The 16329-nt window shown below is 35.9% G+C and overlaps 1 protein-coding gene across 1 annotated transcript; it reads left to right on the top strand.

The window, feature by feature from the left end:
- Positions 1-500: 500 nt before the first annotated feature.
- LOC119066545 lies at positions 501-14023 on the top strand. Its single transcript, XM_037169075.1, has 12 exons — positions 501-942; positions 2301-2461; positions 5388-5555; positions 10460-11662; positions 11875-12033; positions 12100-12262; positions 12333-12495; positions 12612-12798; positions 12866-13008; positions 13069-13228; positions 13300-13497; positions 13624-14023. Exons 1-11 carry the CDS (start codon positions 831-833, stop codon positions 13462-13464), a joined length of 2784 nt encoding a protein of 927 aa, XP_037024970.1. The 5' UTR covers positions 501-830; the 3' UTR covers positions 13465-13497; positions 13624-14023.
- Positions 14024-16329: the final 2306 nt, after the last annotated feature.

The following is a 16329-nucleotide window of genomic DNA, read 5'->3' on the forward strand; positions in this document are numbered from 1 at the left end:
AAAATCATAGAAATGGTAATAATTTTTAATGGATCCAAATGCTGGACATTCAGTCAGTCTCTTCTTTCTTGTATGTCTTACAAACCGAGTCATTCACCTAACTTAATATTATCCATAATCCACTAGAGTGTGACGCTTTTTTCTTGTAAGAAAAGTCGTACTTATGTATGCATTGAAATGGTGAGGAATATATATTGCCTCAAATCAACTTTATGCTGAATTATGCTTATGATGGAAAGAGAGGGAAAAAAATGCTATTATGTTGTATGTACGGTTATATGTTGTTCCTACTCATTATTTGTACGTTAATCGGTAAATTCAAATGTTGTATACGCTGGGTTGTATGTATAGTAAAATGTAATACAACATCAAAAAAAGAAACGTGAAAATGTAACGTGCATTTCATGTATAATTGTGAAGAATCGTCGCATTGTCTGTGGCACGGAAATTTTAATTTTTAAATAACTTTTCAGTGTGATTATTGCTATTGGTCATGTGAACGCGTTTTCTAAGAAGTATACGAGAAGTAAATAGCTTGCGTGTGCTTTTTTTTCATGAAATTTTTGTGTCTGTGATGTAATTTTAACTTTTAATTTCATTGGAAATTCGTACCTGAGTTCGGTTTGTCGGTTTGGTTTGTTTAGCTGAAAGCAAGTGCCTGCAAATAATTAGTATAGCCTTTAAGATAAAAATTGTGGTGCACGCAAAATTATAGAATTCTTTTAAGAATTACGTTTTTTGTACATTGATCCAAAAAGTGCTAAGTTAGTGTAATCGGTTCGGTTAATAGGTTTTTACATTCGTATAGAATCGTTACAAATAATGAAGTGATGTGCTTCTCACCAGAACTGTCGGTTACGAAAGAAAATTGTCCAATTAATATGAAAGTCAGAACCGTAAGACAGGTTAAACAGCAACGTCCCCGGAATCGACGCTTTACAGGTATACCTGTGCTTTCTGTTCCATTCGCTCAGAAAAGCTTAAAAACACGTAAAGTTTCGCTTCTACTTCAGAGAACGTTTTAGGTTTCGTATTTTTTTAAAAATGTGATGAGCTGGTTGGAAATCAATTTCGAAACATTTTTAGGTGTTAATCTACCGTTGAATTCGAACATTTATGTTGATGACAACACACATTTACATTCAATATTTATTCATATTTTAATACACAATTTCGGTGAGAATGTCTGTTTTGTTTTCGTTCATCGAAACAAGCCCTTTGAATGTGCCGCTACCGCTCTCTAATTAAATAAATATTTATTAGTCTGACGTCTGCTCAAACTCAAAAATTGGTTAGTGTTTCAATAAAATTATGGCCCTCAAATTTTCAACGGATTGATGATTCACTGAATATTGTGAACATTAGCCTCGTGATTTACACGAATCGCAAATAATTTAGGCTACTATTACACTATGCCAATCTGCAATAGTGATCACAAAGTCGGGGTGAATTGTCCCGAAACAGTCCCTCGGGGGCTACATACAACTCGCTTAAAAAAAAAACAAAAATTCAAAACTTTCATAAAAAATTCGAGAATCGTCCGAGTTTCAAGTCTGCGTCAAATTTGAAGGCTTGAAGGATAATAGCAACCGTCTATGATTGTTTGCACTGCATGTTTTTACTCAGACATATCATCTATCTTTGCAAAAGAAACATCAGTCTTGGAGTTTTCTAAGTTATGGCCTAGATCAATGATTTGCGATGATTAGACCAGCTCTGAGGAACGTGAGCAGAGCATCCAAATTTCGGTCTGGCTGCCACTGACAATTTTTTTTATTCATACACATTTGTGGTCGTTATTGTGGTTTTATATTGTAGAAAACGGGTTATTGTTTTAAAAAAAAACATTGAAAATTACCGAAAATACGCCTAAATGTTGGCTATAATTTCAGTGTGCTGGGCTCGGCTAGATCCATTGGTCTTGCCACCAAACTAAAGCTATATTACTACTACTACATGTCTACACATCTCAATTGTGCAAAGTTAAATCTGCTTCGTCTTTTATTGAAAATATCGCCAAGAAGTTGAAATCAAATCTTTTACTTCATTAGTTTTGAAGCACATTTTTTGTTATATAAGACATCGTTAACTAGAGCTCGTCGCTCAATTTTGTCATCACTGTAAATAACAAATGATTTTTAAATCAGTTGATTTCAGTACATCGGTTATCTGCTTTCCATTTCGTGATTTAATTAGAAAACTGATTTTTTTGATTTTTGACTAACTCCTATTTATTTCACACAGTTTCTTTCAACTTAAGTTGCGTGCTACCGACTGACGTTAATGAATTTTCTTTTTAGGTGTGAGCGGGGATACAACAAATGTTAGTAGCAAGGTGTTTGCCTCTAAATTGACGAGCCCACCATACAGAATGCCACCGCAGCCTGGTCTATGTGGAGAAGTTCCGATTCCCGGAGCTGCAAGTGATCCTCCGCTACGGACACATTCATCAAAATTTCCAGTAAATATAATTCGATTTTTTCACAATTAACTGTCAACATAATTATTCACTCCAAATGTTTGTTCTGCAGATTGAACTATTTTGTCAACATTAGAAATAGGCCATGGATCCAACAAATTCAGTCCAATTCATGCCATCAAAGTACTGATGTCACCAGTTTCTGCGCGATTCTTTTTTAAATTCATATTCTTAACAGATATTGAAGCTTTTAAAGGCATAATAGAGCAATAATTTGTTTTGCTGTTAATTCAAAAAAGCTTACAGGCACCTATTCTGGATGTTTGTGATGAACAAGCTATTTAGAAAACATACGAAATTGTATTTCGATTTAGGAGAAATAGAAGGCAAAGTTGTATATAGAGTGATCTAATCATTACACTTACCCAAGAGCTCGTTCAGGAACTAAAAATTCGTTACCCAAAGTGAAGATTTTGACATATTTTATATGAAAGAAGTGTCAAAATTCTCACCAGTGAAACTTAACTAATAGTTTCTGAACGAGCTCCAATCGATTATATCAATATACAGACGGCAACCATGTCACCAGTATAATCCCTAAATCTACTACTTCATTTGTTCTAATTATGTTTAACAGATTGACACAAAATCTGCTACTTTATTAGTTTCTGTAAAAGGACATGTAAGCCGGAGTTTATCTATTATTTATCTCGTTGTTGTTGGTAAACACATGATAATAGCCTAGCCACTTGAAACAGTTTCTCATTTTCATAATGGAGAGAATTTTGAAGTCATGTTATGACCGTCTTTATGTTAAAAGTTACGAAAGACCGTAAACGTAACGATGAAAAACCGTTTTTAAATCTACCGTGTCAATAGCAATTTGCATAGTCTCTCGGATTCTTTTTTCACAGCAGAGGCTATTGTTTTCAGATGAGAAAATGTTACATTTGATCAGAGTTATTTACATGAGTTCTACTTACTTTAGGTGAAAGAAAGAAAGAGAGGGGCTTTCACTATTGCAACTTTGGATGTACGAGGAATTGTCTTTAATGTCTTAGAATTTTTCTTTTTAATTACCATCTCGACTATTTATTAAACAGTTAAATAAAGTGATTTATTATGTAACCGCTTCTTCTGTTGTGTCTTAGTTAAAAATAACAGTAGCAAGAGAAACATATTCACTCAATATTGACCCGAAAGCATACATACGTGAGGATGGAGTCCCTTAATCCACATAAAATCTGGATTTGAACTTTGCTTCTACATTTAAAATGTTTGTTTCAAAGTGTACTCAGTGTACTGTGATATAGTGCAAGAGTTTTGACATAGTAGAACAATTTTTAGATTTTATGGTAGTTCGGTCACAGGTTAGAGAACATCCTCTTAAAAAAGTGTCGTTAATATTGACTACGATGTATGATATTAAACCATCTGTATGAGCCGACCTGATTAGATACTGAGATTGTTAAAGTGACGATTTTTCCAGATTAGCAAGACCTGTAATAATTATAAAACACTTTCATTTCCTTGCAGCGAATAGAAAGCGGACTGTTCATGTAGTTAGTCTTGCGCCTCAAAAGCCTCCAATACCATTTAATGTCAGTGGAAACAAAAAATATTTCAAATCTCAGCAGCGATGACCAAAGAATCGTCAAACTTCGGCTTTATTTTGCATCAATCTCTCTAGACGGTCTAGTCAAAGCACCTAGTCTAGGTACGAAGGAAATGGCAGATTCGATATTGGTGATCTGATTGATGTTTGAGTGAGGAAATAGTTTGGCTTAAAGTTTCGCAGAAATTATATTTGGCATTTAATACCACAACCATACATAGATCCATAGAATCCATAGAGGTAGACTAGCTAGAGGAATTATGACTCGAACATAGAACACTACACATTCAATCTAGCACTCTACACAACATAAAGGCGTTCGAAGTAAATATCATTTTGTCTGAACCCGTGGCTTTGGCGCTAGAGCTCTCGACTCATAATCGAGAGGTCCCGTGTTCAAATCCGCGGCTGGGCAAGATGATTTTTCCTTTCTTTCTATGTAACACTTACTCGTACATATTCTAATAGTCCGTTGCTAATTCGCAACGTTAAAAATATTGAAAGTCCTATTTGAAAATCTGAATCCCGTTTGACGTGACATGTTGAGGTAACTAAGAAAATTTCATTAAACTCAACTCAAGATAAGTTTTTACTTTTTGTGTGTCTAGTTTGTTTCCACCGATTTCCGCCTAGTGAGTGTTGTGACTCTTTTTACGTTTCTCCTACTCAAAGCATTGAAACCGATGTGGAACAAAAAAAAACTGCAGAACGCCAAGCACTTTGAAACTTTTGTTGATTTACCAAGAATTAGCAATAAGCTATGGAAAATCAGATAGAGAAACACTGAGTTATTTGGCCAATGGCCATTAGTATATTCACTTTGAATCTTCAGTTTTTCGAAACTCGGACTAGGTGTAGATGGCCTCCGGGAATTTTTCCGCTTACTTTTCGATACTTATCAATTCATAAAGACCGCTAATTGAAATATAAATGGATGAAGATTGCTGAATTTCGCCTTTGAGTTAGCGCATTCCAACAATCAAACAAAAAAGACTCCGAAAATTCAACGTTTCATAACAAAACAATAAGAGCAGATTAACAATGAAAAACACATAACACGACTACGGTTTCTTTACGATATTCAACTGTAGCAAATTTACAAAAATCTTGAGAAAATTCACACGAAGAATTTGGATCTTATTTCATTCAAATATTTACAATGTTGAGCGTTCGTTCGTAATGTAAATAATCTGGAGAGATTGCTTCAGTTGTTACAAATATTTATGCTAATGCATCTGCGAGAAATCAATTAAATTCTTTCGTTTATTTCTACGTTGCTATCACATAATCACAATATGTGGAAACTTTGGCGGAATTCAATCTGAATTTGAAACCAAAAATTTCTTTTTTCAGATTGAGAGAGAATTGGTATTGTCCATCGACAAAGGATTGACCAAGGTTCCTCTTATGCACGAACCGAGAGGAAATCACGGCACTAGAATTACAAATGGAATCCAATTGTTACCTAAACAAACCGGCGCCATAGCTCCCGATCATCCACCAAAGCAAACACAAGCTTGGGTAAGAATATGGAAATTGTTTTACTGGATAATTAAACAGTCAGTGTTGCGGCTGATCAAAATCTATCAAAATATTCTTCTTCCCCATCTTTTCGAACTATACGGAGACACATTATCGAAACTACTAATCATCTGCTATCGACAACGGCGACAAAAATAAACAGTGAATTATGAATAGAACTGTCTTATATAGCGAAATGTGACAAGAAATTTTGAAGTAATAGATTTTTTTATCAAACACTAAGATACATTACGCAGATGAAGTAACAGATTTGATGATTCTGTTAAGATACGCTCTTAGAAACGACAAGCCCATTGCAATATAGCATGTTCCCTTACTTCTATGGTTTTAAGTCTCACATAAAAGATTGTGGGAATTGTTCTTGTCACTTCCGCGAAAACCAGCGATGTCGGTAGTCTGGTCTGCGTCCATGGAAATATTGTTACTATGAAGTGACAGAAGAACGACTTGCCGACAGCTTCAATCAGTACTGAGAAATATTGCTCAAATCCACGATCTAATGACTGAGGCAAAATTATTTACTTCGATACTTTCACCAAACAAGAAGTGGAGGACATTACCCAAAAAACTCAGAACTAGATATCCATACCTTCTTGATCTCGAGTATTTCTTTTGATATGCAGCACATTCGAAGTGTGCAAAAGATTCCAATGTTAACAATCATTTTAGGCTGACATGTTCAAAATTAAATTCAACTAACTTAGAGTCCTTATTTTCAATACCTGTGAGCTCCGAGGGGGAAAAAACAATGAAAAGTGTTGTCCCTCCGTTTGACCATTCGCCTACTATTTCCCCATTATTCGCTTGCATTTCACTTTATTCGCGCATTATTTACCTTAATTCACCCAAGTCCTGTCCTACCATTCTCTAGTGTTGTTTCCCCCTCGGTGAGCTCAGTCAAATCTTGTCACTCTAGTAAGTATGTCGTTTTCCAGGACGCTAAAATGGTTTACAGAACGAGAGCTTTTAGAATTTTCATTCATACTACTTTTACCCGCGGAAATGTGAAATTTGGCATACTCTTCGAACAAATGAAAATCGCGTTCCTAGTAAAAAAGTCAGAAAATAAAAATCTAGATTTTCATTTGTTAAACGAAGTTTATGTGAAATCAATTACAGACGATAACAAATCGTAGAAAATATGTTCGATTTCACTTTTCTGCGAGTGTAAGCCTGAAACGAGTCTATATTTTCAAAGCACCCCATAGAGGAAGACGATTTTTTTTCTCTTCTAAATTTCAAATTCAGAAATTTTTCCGCTAGCCGAGTCGAGATATTCGATTAACGTAAATAATGAGAAAAAACCGTAAATGGACTTTTTTCTAACTTACATCAAGAGATGTCTGTTTACATTGCATATAAACGCGAAACAGGATGCAGGAAACAATAACGTACCTGTATACGTGCTGTCTAACCTACCGTAAATTCATTTCTCGTATGTTAAAAAAACAGCAAAACAAAAAGAGTTCTACCACATGTTCATTTAACCTGACCTGATTTGACTCTTGTTTAATGTTGTTTTATGGCAAATATAAATGAAAAACCGAAACACGATAGTCGCTTGAATTTTGTTTTAAAATTAAAACGAACTGGAAATGAAAATTCGACATGAGCCGACTACTTAATTCCCCCTAATATGAATGCTAATCGTTGGTTATAGTCATGGTTCTTAAAAAATTTGACCGAAAATGTCGAAACCAGTCACCCTTGCCCAACTATAAATTTATTCGTATGATAAAGGGTGGGACAATGTATCGACATTTCGAAGCACAAATTGGAACCAAAAACTTAGGGGAACTTCCTCTCCACATTCCCTTGAAAATTCACCTTCCAAGTAGCGTTATTAATGCTATTGAGTCTTCTCAGAAAAATGCACAATTTAATTACCAATTTCAAAATGCTCAAAGTGATCATTTAGTTGATTATTGAATCGTCGCTTTTCTTTTTCGTTCAATTCATTGGTTTTCTGATTGAAATGACTTTGTGACTAAATAGACTGAACAATCAACTGGTAAATTAAAGGCTACAATTGTCTTAATACACCCAACAAAGGAAGTTATACACCTGTAGCAGTCAATTGTTGCATAGTCATAGTGGCATGTTGCTGCTTCGGTCTTGGTATCAATATTGAATTGACCTTAATAAAAGAAATGGATTGCATATCGGGATTATAATTCAACTCCTTTTTGTTTACAGTAACTTCAGTGTTTGATTACGTCTTAGCTGTACATATAAGATAGCTACTCTTTATACTTGAAATATCTACCATCTGAAATCCATCAACTGCTATTTCCTGTCGTGTATTTGATGAATCACATACGATTTCCCTACCACTATATTTCGGTTGTAGTCATTTTTTTTCCTTCTTTTAAATCACACCAAGCTGCTGTTCTTCGTACGAATTCTACACGTAGCTATTTATACAGGATTGCAAACACTCAAATTTTAAATTCTCAGACTAAAATAATATTAAGTTCCTGTCTACATTATCTACACGCCATTAACAAACAAGAACAAGCAGAATGGAGGGAATTGAAAAATAAAACGTAGGCCATTGTTCTTGTTACACGTAAAAAAATTTAGATTTTTAGACGACCCCCGTGTGTAACAATCAACTTTGGCCAACTGCATTATTATGATGCATTTTGTATGATTTACGTCTGTTGCATTTGATTTATGTTAAACGCGTTCATGTCTACATATGACGTATGTATTATATACCTTGCTCTCTGCACATAGTTATACACCAAACATATTTTGTGTTGATTATACGAAGGGGAATAAGTCATTGTAATTTGCTTATAGACGAATCTTTTGCTGTGTTGTGCTCGGTGTTGTGCTCTTTTTTTTACGTAAGGTATTTTAAAACATATTCGTACAGGTTGTTTTCATATATGACTACTTTGTGTATATTCATGTTGCGAACATATTAATTACCAATTCAAATACAGGAATGAGTTCAGTGTTGCATGGTAGCATTTCTATGTAGTCAGTGAAGTAGAAGGTATAATTTAACTGAGATTTAGATACACAATTTTGTAACACAACATTTCCATTTCAAAGGGCTATGACTCTTGTAGTTAATTAGTAATTTTAGTAAGGTTCTTCTTATATGATCAAAATGATTGTTAAATCAAATGAAGTAGTAGATTTTGTAGCAAACCCAGTATGATACTTTCAACATAAGAACTAACAGACGTAACTATCATACAGCAATACGCTTGCAATTCCTGAAAGGTTTTGTTCTTAAGTCTCTGAATATTGAGTAAAAGTGAGCTTTTCTATTAAGTTTCATCTTCAAAATTTGGCACTTCGTTACACCAAAGCCACTTTCCAACTTTCAATTTACTTTTAAACTGACCTGGTTCTAAATCTCCACCGTATTCAATACTCAAATTTCATAAGCAAACACTGCTGCGCCGTCAATGGTTATTTCATTTCTCTACCACACTATCCACACTATATTTCTTTCATCCTTTTCTTTTTTACATATTATTTGATATACAATGATGGGAACTTGATGGCTATGCATCACAATAAAATAATATTATAAACACCTTCACAGTTTATTTGAAAAAAATCGCCGTGAAGGTTGTTGTGCAGAGAAAAGATTTTTGAATTTGAAATAAAAATTTGTTTTGCATAAAAATGGCTGGGTAATTTACAGTAAATCGAAAAATATTTATTTGAAGAGTGTGTATACTGGTGCAGTTTTCGTTTTAGTGAAGAAAAAATAAAATAAAATAAAAAAATAAATTGGAAAGAAATAATATCGAACTCGTTATAGTGAGACACCTGCTTGAAGTGTAAATAAAACTGTTAAGAGTTCACTGACACTGTAGCAGGGATTTTTACTTATTTGGTGAACGAAATAGATAAAGTAAATCCTTTCAACACAATGGTTGAGTTTGGACTAGACGATGTAAGTGTAATTCAAGAAGAATATCTATCTAAGTGGTAGGAAATTGTGTGATAATTCAGTGTCAAGAAAGAGATTTAGTTTACAGAATACTATATACAGAATAGCAACGAAAGATGAAATCCTTCTGCCGTGAAAATTGATTTTTTTTAAGTTTATCACAAAAATCAAACGTTTATTGAAGTGCTAGTTAATGAAAACTGTGATTGTGGCTGATTGGCTACATTAGGCATTTTTGCGAGTAATAGTGCGATACAATTTTTCTTATGTATGTCTCTTAACATTTGTTTAACGTGTCCTGTCCCTAGTGTTTAAGATCTACTACTTCCAATTGCTTCAACATTAATTTGGTTTATATAAGAGGAGACTAGCAGCTTAATACCTGCTTTCTTCATAGTTGTCGATAACAGATGAGATTATTTTATACGCTAATTTAAAAGTTTTATCCGCTAATTTGTGGTAAGGGAAGATATACTTTCCTGTCAGTGGGTGTATTCTTTACTCAAAGCGTTGAGTAAATTCAAGTTTTATTCACAGCCACAGCGACGACACTTTACACCAAGTTTTTGCGAAAAATATCTCACTTGTCAATGAGACAATGATGTAACGGGCGCCACTGGTAATTAAGTATCGCGGTTACGTATATCAGTATCCTGGAAACAGTTTAGGACAGTTCCGTAGCTTCTTTAAATCGTTAAAATTGCGTATTGAAGCTACGCAGACTAACTTTTCCTTTTCTAGATTGAACAACGACAAAAGTTAGAGTGAGGTCTAGCTAGTTTTGCTTTTGCCTTACATTTACTCTGATGAAGTAATAGATTTTGTTTCAAGCACTCAAACGTTAATCGAAATTTGATTTTGATTATATTAGCAAAGGGTTGATGAAAATTAATGTGCTCATAGCTACAACCTGATACTCTTAATGTACCCTGGTTTTGTTTAAAGAAATCTAATAATTTTCCAGAACACCCAACATCTATCTCAAATACAACATGATCCGACGCAGCCAGGATCGCTGAAAGGAGTTATGACCAGAACACCAGCTCGGCTTCCCGAGGACGTGACTGCATTGGCTGAAAGAGATTCCATGAACAAAGACCGAGAGAATAATAAGAATGCCGTCTCAAAAACGTATCACACCCTTAAAGATCTGATATCGGGAAAATTTAAAAAAGATAACAGTGAGGTCGCGGACGAACTGAATAACGTGACAACAGTTCAGCACGACGATTATCGTTCTCCATATTCTGCTCTTCCGCCACACATGCGACAAATGCAAAGTCTGAATCAATCCCAACCAAATATTTACAATTCTAAATCGACTCCAGATCACCAACTGCATTTGACGGCTCAAAGCAATCAACGTTCATTTCTACCATCAGATATGTCGCGAGGTGTCCAACAAAGAACACTTTCACATCCTCAGTTAGCTTCATTTGAAAGACGTGACTCTCAAATCATGATTCCACCGGACCGTAGAGGTTCACTTGATAATGTGGATGTGACTGATAGCGATGATGGTGGATTTGCTTCGAAGATTATCAGAACTCCGCAAATTTCGTATCAGATTCCCAATCAAAAACATCAATCGCTACCAGGACACAATCAGCGGCAATCGCCGCAGATTTTTCAAAATAATGGTTTGAATGGTATGGCTACCCAACCCTATATGCAAACACCATACCAACATTCTCATATGCCACCGCCATCAAACAATTCACCCCAATTGCAACAGAAGGATATGCTTTTGTATCAACAACAACAGCATCAGCCGCCTCTACAGCACCATCAACAACATCAAGAGAGTGACAAATTATCGAACCCCGATCAGTACTCAGCAAATCTGATCAATTCCCGACAAGATGCTCAACGACTATCGTTTCAAAAACAAATGCAAGAAACGCAACAAAGTCAATTGAATACTCAACTAGCAACAAATCAATCGAAATCAACTCCCCCGCCAATTCAGGCAAAACCGAATCGTAAAACTGCTGCGGATCAGCCACACCCATTTCCTCATCCTGCATCTGGTGGAAGTTCTGACTACGATAAAAGTAATTCCAATGTTGATTCGGGTCGTGGCAGTGCAGCCTATTCGAGTGGAAGGAAGGCACAAATCGAAAATTCACCGTCACCAATGAGAGGAGTGAAAAACGATGACGACGAGGTATGTAAATTTGAGTTGATGGTTGAATGATAGATGTCGTGGAACGTAATTACATGTCTCTGTAAACCCGAAGAAAAATCGAATATTTAGACTTCGGGCTCTATTAACAGCTTAGACTCTTCCAAACTAATTTGCCGCTTCACCTCTCAACCCAAACTTCTTTTTTTTAAATGTAAAAGTGCTATTAATGAAAACTTGTTTAAACAACTTAGTGGGTCGACATCGTCGACAATGAACTGCGGAACATCTTAGAGCCGGGCATGCAAAATCTAAACATTCGTCCGGCGAGCACAGTTTCGGGAAGTGTATCGTCAATGTCCCCACCACTACCACCATTGTCGCCAGATGGAAGCTCATACAAACAAACGAAGGTTGGTGGCAAGCGTAGCAGTTGAATTTACGTGAGATTTTAATTTTATTTTCGCTATTTTCAACAGCCAAAGGACCCTAAACAAGAATATGGAACTGACAGCTACAATAGACCTGGAAGAGCAACTGTTCCCATTGGACCATCACGAGCTGGTTGGCCCGGATCGTCTGTACAGAAGCAGGGCCATTCAGCAGTTAAGAAAAACGAACAGGCGATTTTGAAGCGACATTGTACGTAATTTTAGTGTTAATGGGAATCATGACTAGTATGCTCATTCGAACATTTCTCTCTTGAATTCAGTGTTCGGTTTGGATAATGATCTGACCTCAACGACAACAAGATCATTAGATCTAGAATCTCTGCTAGGCGGACCATGGGGTACTGGTCAGTCGGTTAGTGATTCTGAAACGGATACTCAAGGCATCAGGCACATTCGATCACAATTAGAAGGCTTGGAGCACATGTACGTATCCTACGTTTCGATATCCCACTTCAATCTCGTTTCGTTTATTTCAAACGTGGAGTCGATGGACTGTGGCCAGGGGTGGAAGACTAATGTGGAAACTTTTTATCTTTCAGGTACGGCGAAGTTTTGAAAATGTTGGGCTCACGTGGAGCCGGCAATCGTATGCATGAAATGCCACTACGAGGCGGCGGAAGACGTCGTCATGGTAGTTTGTCATCTCTTCCATCTAGTTCAGTAAGCGGTAGACCAATTCGTGATAGACGGCGGACAGATGATCGTCGAAAGGTCCGCGATATGAAGGTAAAAAGTTTGCCAAGTTGCCGTTAATTGGTTAGTGTTTCATTCTGTGTTAATTCATCCGCTGCAGGGAATAAACAAAAGATTTCAAAGACTGGAATCACATGTCGTTACGTTGGCACGAAGTGTGGCTCATTTATCGTCCGAAATGAGATCACAGCATTTAGTCACGCAGGAACTGGAACGACTTAGAGACGAACTCACCACTCTGAGGTAAATGGACGGATGAAATATTTTTTGATCCAACCCTTTCAACTCGAATTATATCGTTAGGTCTCAAGCGGTCCGATCACAGCACAGCATTTACAAATCGTTTAAAAACGAACCAGACTCACCCAACCTGACCAATCCGAAGCGAGTGAAAAAGCTGACCAAATTTTTCGGCGAAGATCCGCCGTTGATGAGATTATTTTTGAAGAAACTTGGCTATGAGGTTTGTTGCTGGTGGAAATTCATCTTCATTGAAAATGTGATTTAACTTTCATCCACTTTTCCCTCGAACAGAAATATGCCAACTTGTTCGAAGCTGAACGTGTTGGTATGATTGAGCTGCCGTTTTTAGGCGAGGAGAGATTACAGAAACTTGGCATTCCACTCGGTCCGAGACTGAGAATATTACAGGAAGCTCAGATATCGCTGTGTAAAGACACAACGTTGTGTATTGTGTAAAGACTTTCTGTTGTTCGCTCAAGACTATTAGTATACAGTGAACGACATCTCAAATGTCTCACTGTCAAATTTTTCTGAGAATTTTATTGTGTCATTGCAAATTCACAATGACATTCTCTGAAAAAAATGACAGTGAGACATTTGAGATGTCGTTCACTGTATTGGCGCTCAAGTAATGTTAGGATAAGTGAATCCAAGATAAATTTAAAATTAATTTTTATTTTAGTTTAACGTCATCCATCGGATATTTTTATAATATTTTTGATACCCAATTTTGATGTCGAATTTTTTCTTCTTCTTTTTGTACAAATTGAAAATGTTTCTTTTGGTAATTTGTATAACGTCAGTAACGCCTGCAAAATGAAAATTTACCAGTACATTATCTTCTTTGGCCGGTCTAGTGCAATTATAGCATCCGTTTAATTCCGTTTATTTTTTAATCAACAACCAAAACTGTATACAACACCACCCAGATCATCATTCATCATCTATTCATATGTTGCACTTTGTAATTTCACATTCCTTTTTTTTGGTTAAAAATAAATCGTCGTGTTACTTTACAATATTTTGTTGGGTTTCATTTTTAATTTACAGTCGAAATCAACGCCTCCACCCATTCAGGCAAAACGTAAAACCGACGTTTGACTATTATCGTGGCCCTACGTTAATGAAGGGCCGGGACGCAAGTCCGTTCACACTGCAAAATTTGACAAATATTTTTTTTCCGTAGAATTGAGGGAGGAACACTTATTTGGGAGCTATGAACGTTTTAAGTGCGAGCTATGTCAGCCATAACTCGGAAAATATGGCAGATAGAAACCTCGTATAAAAGACAAAGTTACAGAGTTTTAGATTATATTCGATGCGTTTTTCATTGTTTCCCTAAAAAGCTTATCGCTTATCTTGGAGCTATGAGCGTTTTAAGTGCGTTAAATTTTTGAATTTCGACAGATTTTCTATTTTCGTCAAATTTTCGAATTTCGTCCAAATTTCGATTTTCATCAACTTATATAAGATCAATAAGATTTTCGTCAAATTTTCAATTTTCGTTAAATTTTTAATTTTCGTCAAATTATCGAATTTCGTAATTTTTTTTATTTTCGTAAAATTTTAGCATTTCGTAAAATTTTCAATTATCGTCAAATTTTTCTGTAATCTGTAAGCGTCACCTACACCGATATCAGTTCTTTTGTAAGTGGATAATAGGACTTGCGTCACACCTCCACTGTAAGTGGTTTTGAGCGATAAAAGTAATTCCAATGTTCATTCGGGTCGAGGCAGTGCAGCCTATTTTTAATTTACGATACCCAGTTGGAGCAAATAATTCACACTAAAAATCTATGTTGCCAGGACCGCGCATAGCAATAGAATATTTAGTGTGTCAAAATACTACTCCATTTAATATATCACTACGCGGAAATGTCAACTTCTAGGATTCTTGGTTTATTTAAAAATTATGTTTTTTTTATCCAGTTAGATTTGTATAAAAATACCAAGCTCGTGAAGTGCTATATGAAGTGCTTCATGGTATTATTGATTCTTTTGAAAAATGACCTGCTGAAATCGAACGCAATCTCTCTCTTGCGCCTTGATAGCTATTGGCCCCTAGAAGCAAAACCTGCTGTTGTAAACATCATCTTAAAGACGGCTATCATCGGTTATCGATAACGACTTCAGGAATAAACGATAAGCACTGAGAGCAGTCTTTAATAACAAAACATATGTTTAAAAAAAATGAAGTCAAAGATTTGAAATCATTTTCTTGAAAATATTTAGATCAAATGAAGTAATAGATCCGTTAGTAAAACTACTGATATACCTGCCGTCTGTGAAACGTTAATAGGGAATCCTTCTCTTCTACGTAAATATCTTTCTCTGGTACTGGATTATTTTGCAGATGGTAAACCGACACTTTAGTTGATCTGTTTAAAGATTCAACCAAAAATACGTTCCCTCTGTAGCGTGCACGGAAACATGTGCAACAGAGAAACAACATAAACTTGTCCTTTACAAAACAATATTTGAGTTAACTTCATATGATCTGAACTTTACTGATTATTTAGCGGCAAGCTCCCCGATTGGAACTGCGATTTCACATTCATATATTACAACAACAATTTGAGGGAACATTTCAACTTACCTGAAACCTGTCAACTGTCTATTTTCAACAACAAAATTCCGTTTATCTCCTCTAAAACCATCATTTCTGTCAAAGTAGTATGGGAGCTCTGAGCTCGGAAACCACCTGAAAAAACACAGAAAATGTAGGATATTGAACAACCTTGTTGGCATTGAATGTCACCCGTACCTCAAACACAGTGCTATAGTACAGTACTATAGTATGTAATCAAAACAGATGGTCACGATCTCATGAGTTTAATTGATAGGTCAATCACTCATTTTTGCTCAGTTACAATTCGAATTTCCACAGTAATATAAGTGGGCTATTTAAGATGAGAATAATTGTTTTCACCGTAGTTATTTACGCTGCTATTTTCCTCGAGGTTGGTCGGTAGTAAAGGATCTGCTGAAGTAACTTTAAAAAAAAATCTTTCCCTAGAAATTGAGTGGAACTCCCATTTCACCCGATCGTCCTAATATCACCGATGGCTCAATGTGTGCTTTGGACTTGAAAATCTGTACTGAAGATCAATATCTAGGTTTAGGACCTGATGGATGTCCGAAATGCCTTTACTGCCCGCACGAGCGAATCGTTTGCGCGAATAGAATTGCTTCCGTAAGAAGTCGAAAAGTGGAAAATGAATGTCCAATCTATTACTGTCCAGATGAACCAGTGAGGTGTACAAAGGAAATGAAATATTGCGCTGACAGTCAACATTTAGGTACTGGTCCTAGTGGATGTCG

Source organism: Bradysia coprophila, chromosome IV (genome assembly GCF_014529535.1).
Source record: "Bradysia coprophila strain Holo2 chromosome IV, BU_Bcop_v1, whole genome shotgun sequence".
In the NCBI taxonomy this organism is placed as follows: domain Eukaryota; kingdom Metazoa; phylum Arthropoda; class Insecta; order Diptera; family Sciaridae; genus Bradysia; species Bradysia coprophila.

What these genes read in the sequence shown, in the direction of transcription:
- LOC119066545 (XM_037169075.1), top strand. Translation starts at nt 831, where the DNA reads ATGTGCTTCTCACCAGAACTGTCGGTTACGAAAGAAAATTGTCCAATT. An exon ending in GCTCATACAAACAAACGAAG is followed by an intron (nt 12,034 to 12,099) that starts GTTGGTGGCAAG and finishes TATTTTCAACAG; the next exon opens with CCAAAGGACCCTAAACAAGA. An exon ending in TGAAGAAACTTGGCTATGAG is followed by an intron (nt 13,229 to 13,299) that starts GTTTGTTGCTGG and finishes TCCCTCGAACAG; the next exon opens with AAATATGCCAACTTGTTCGA.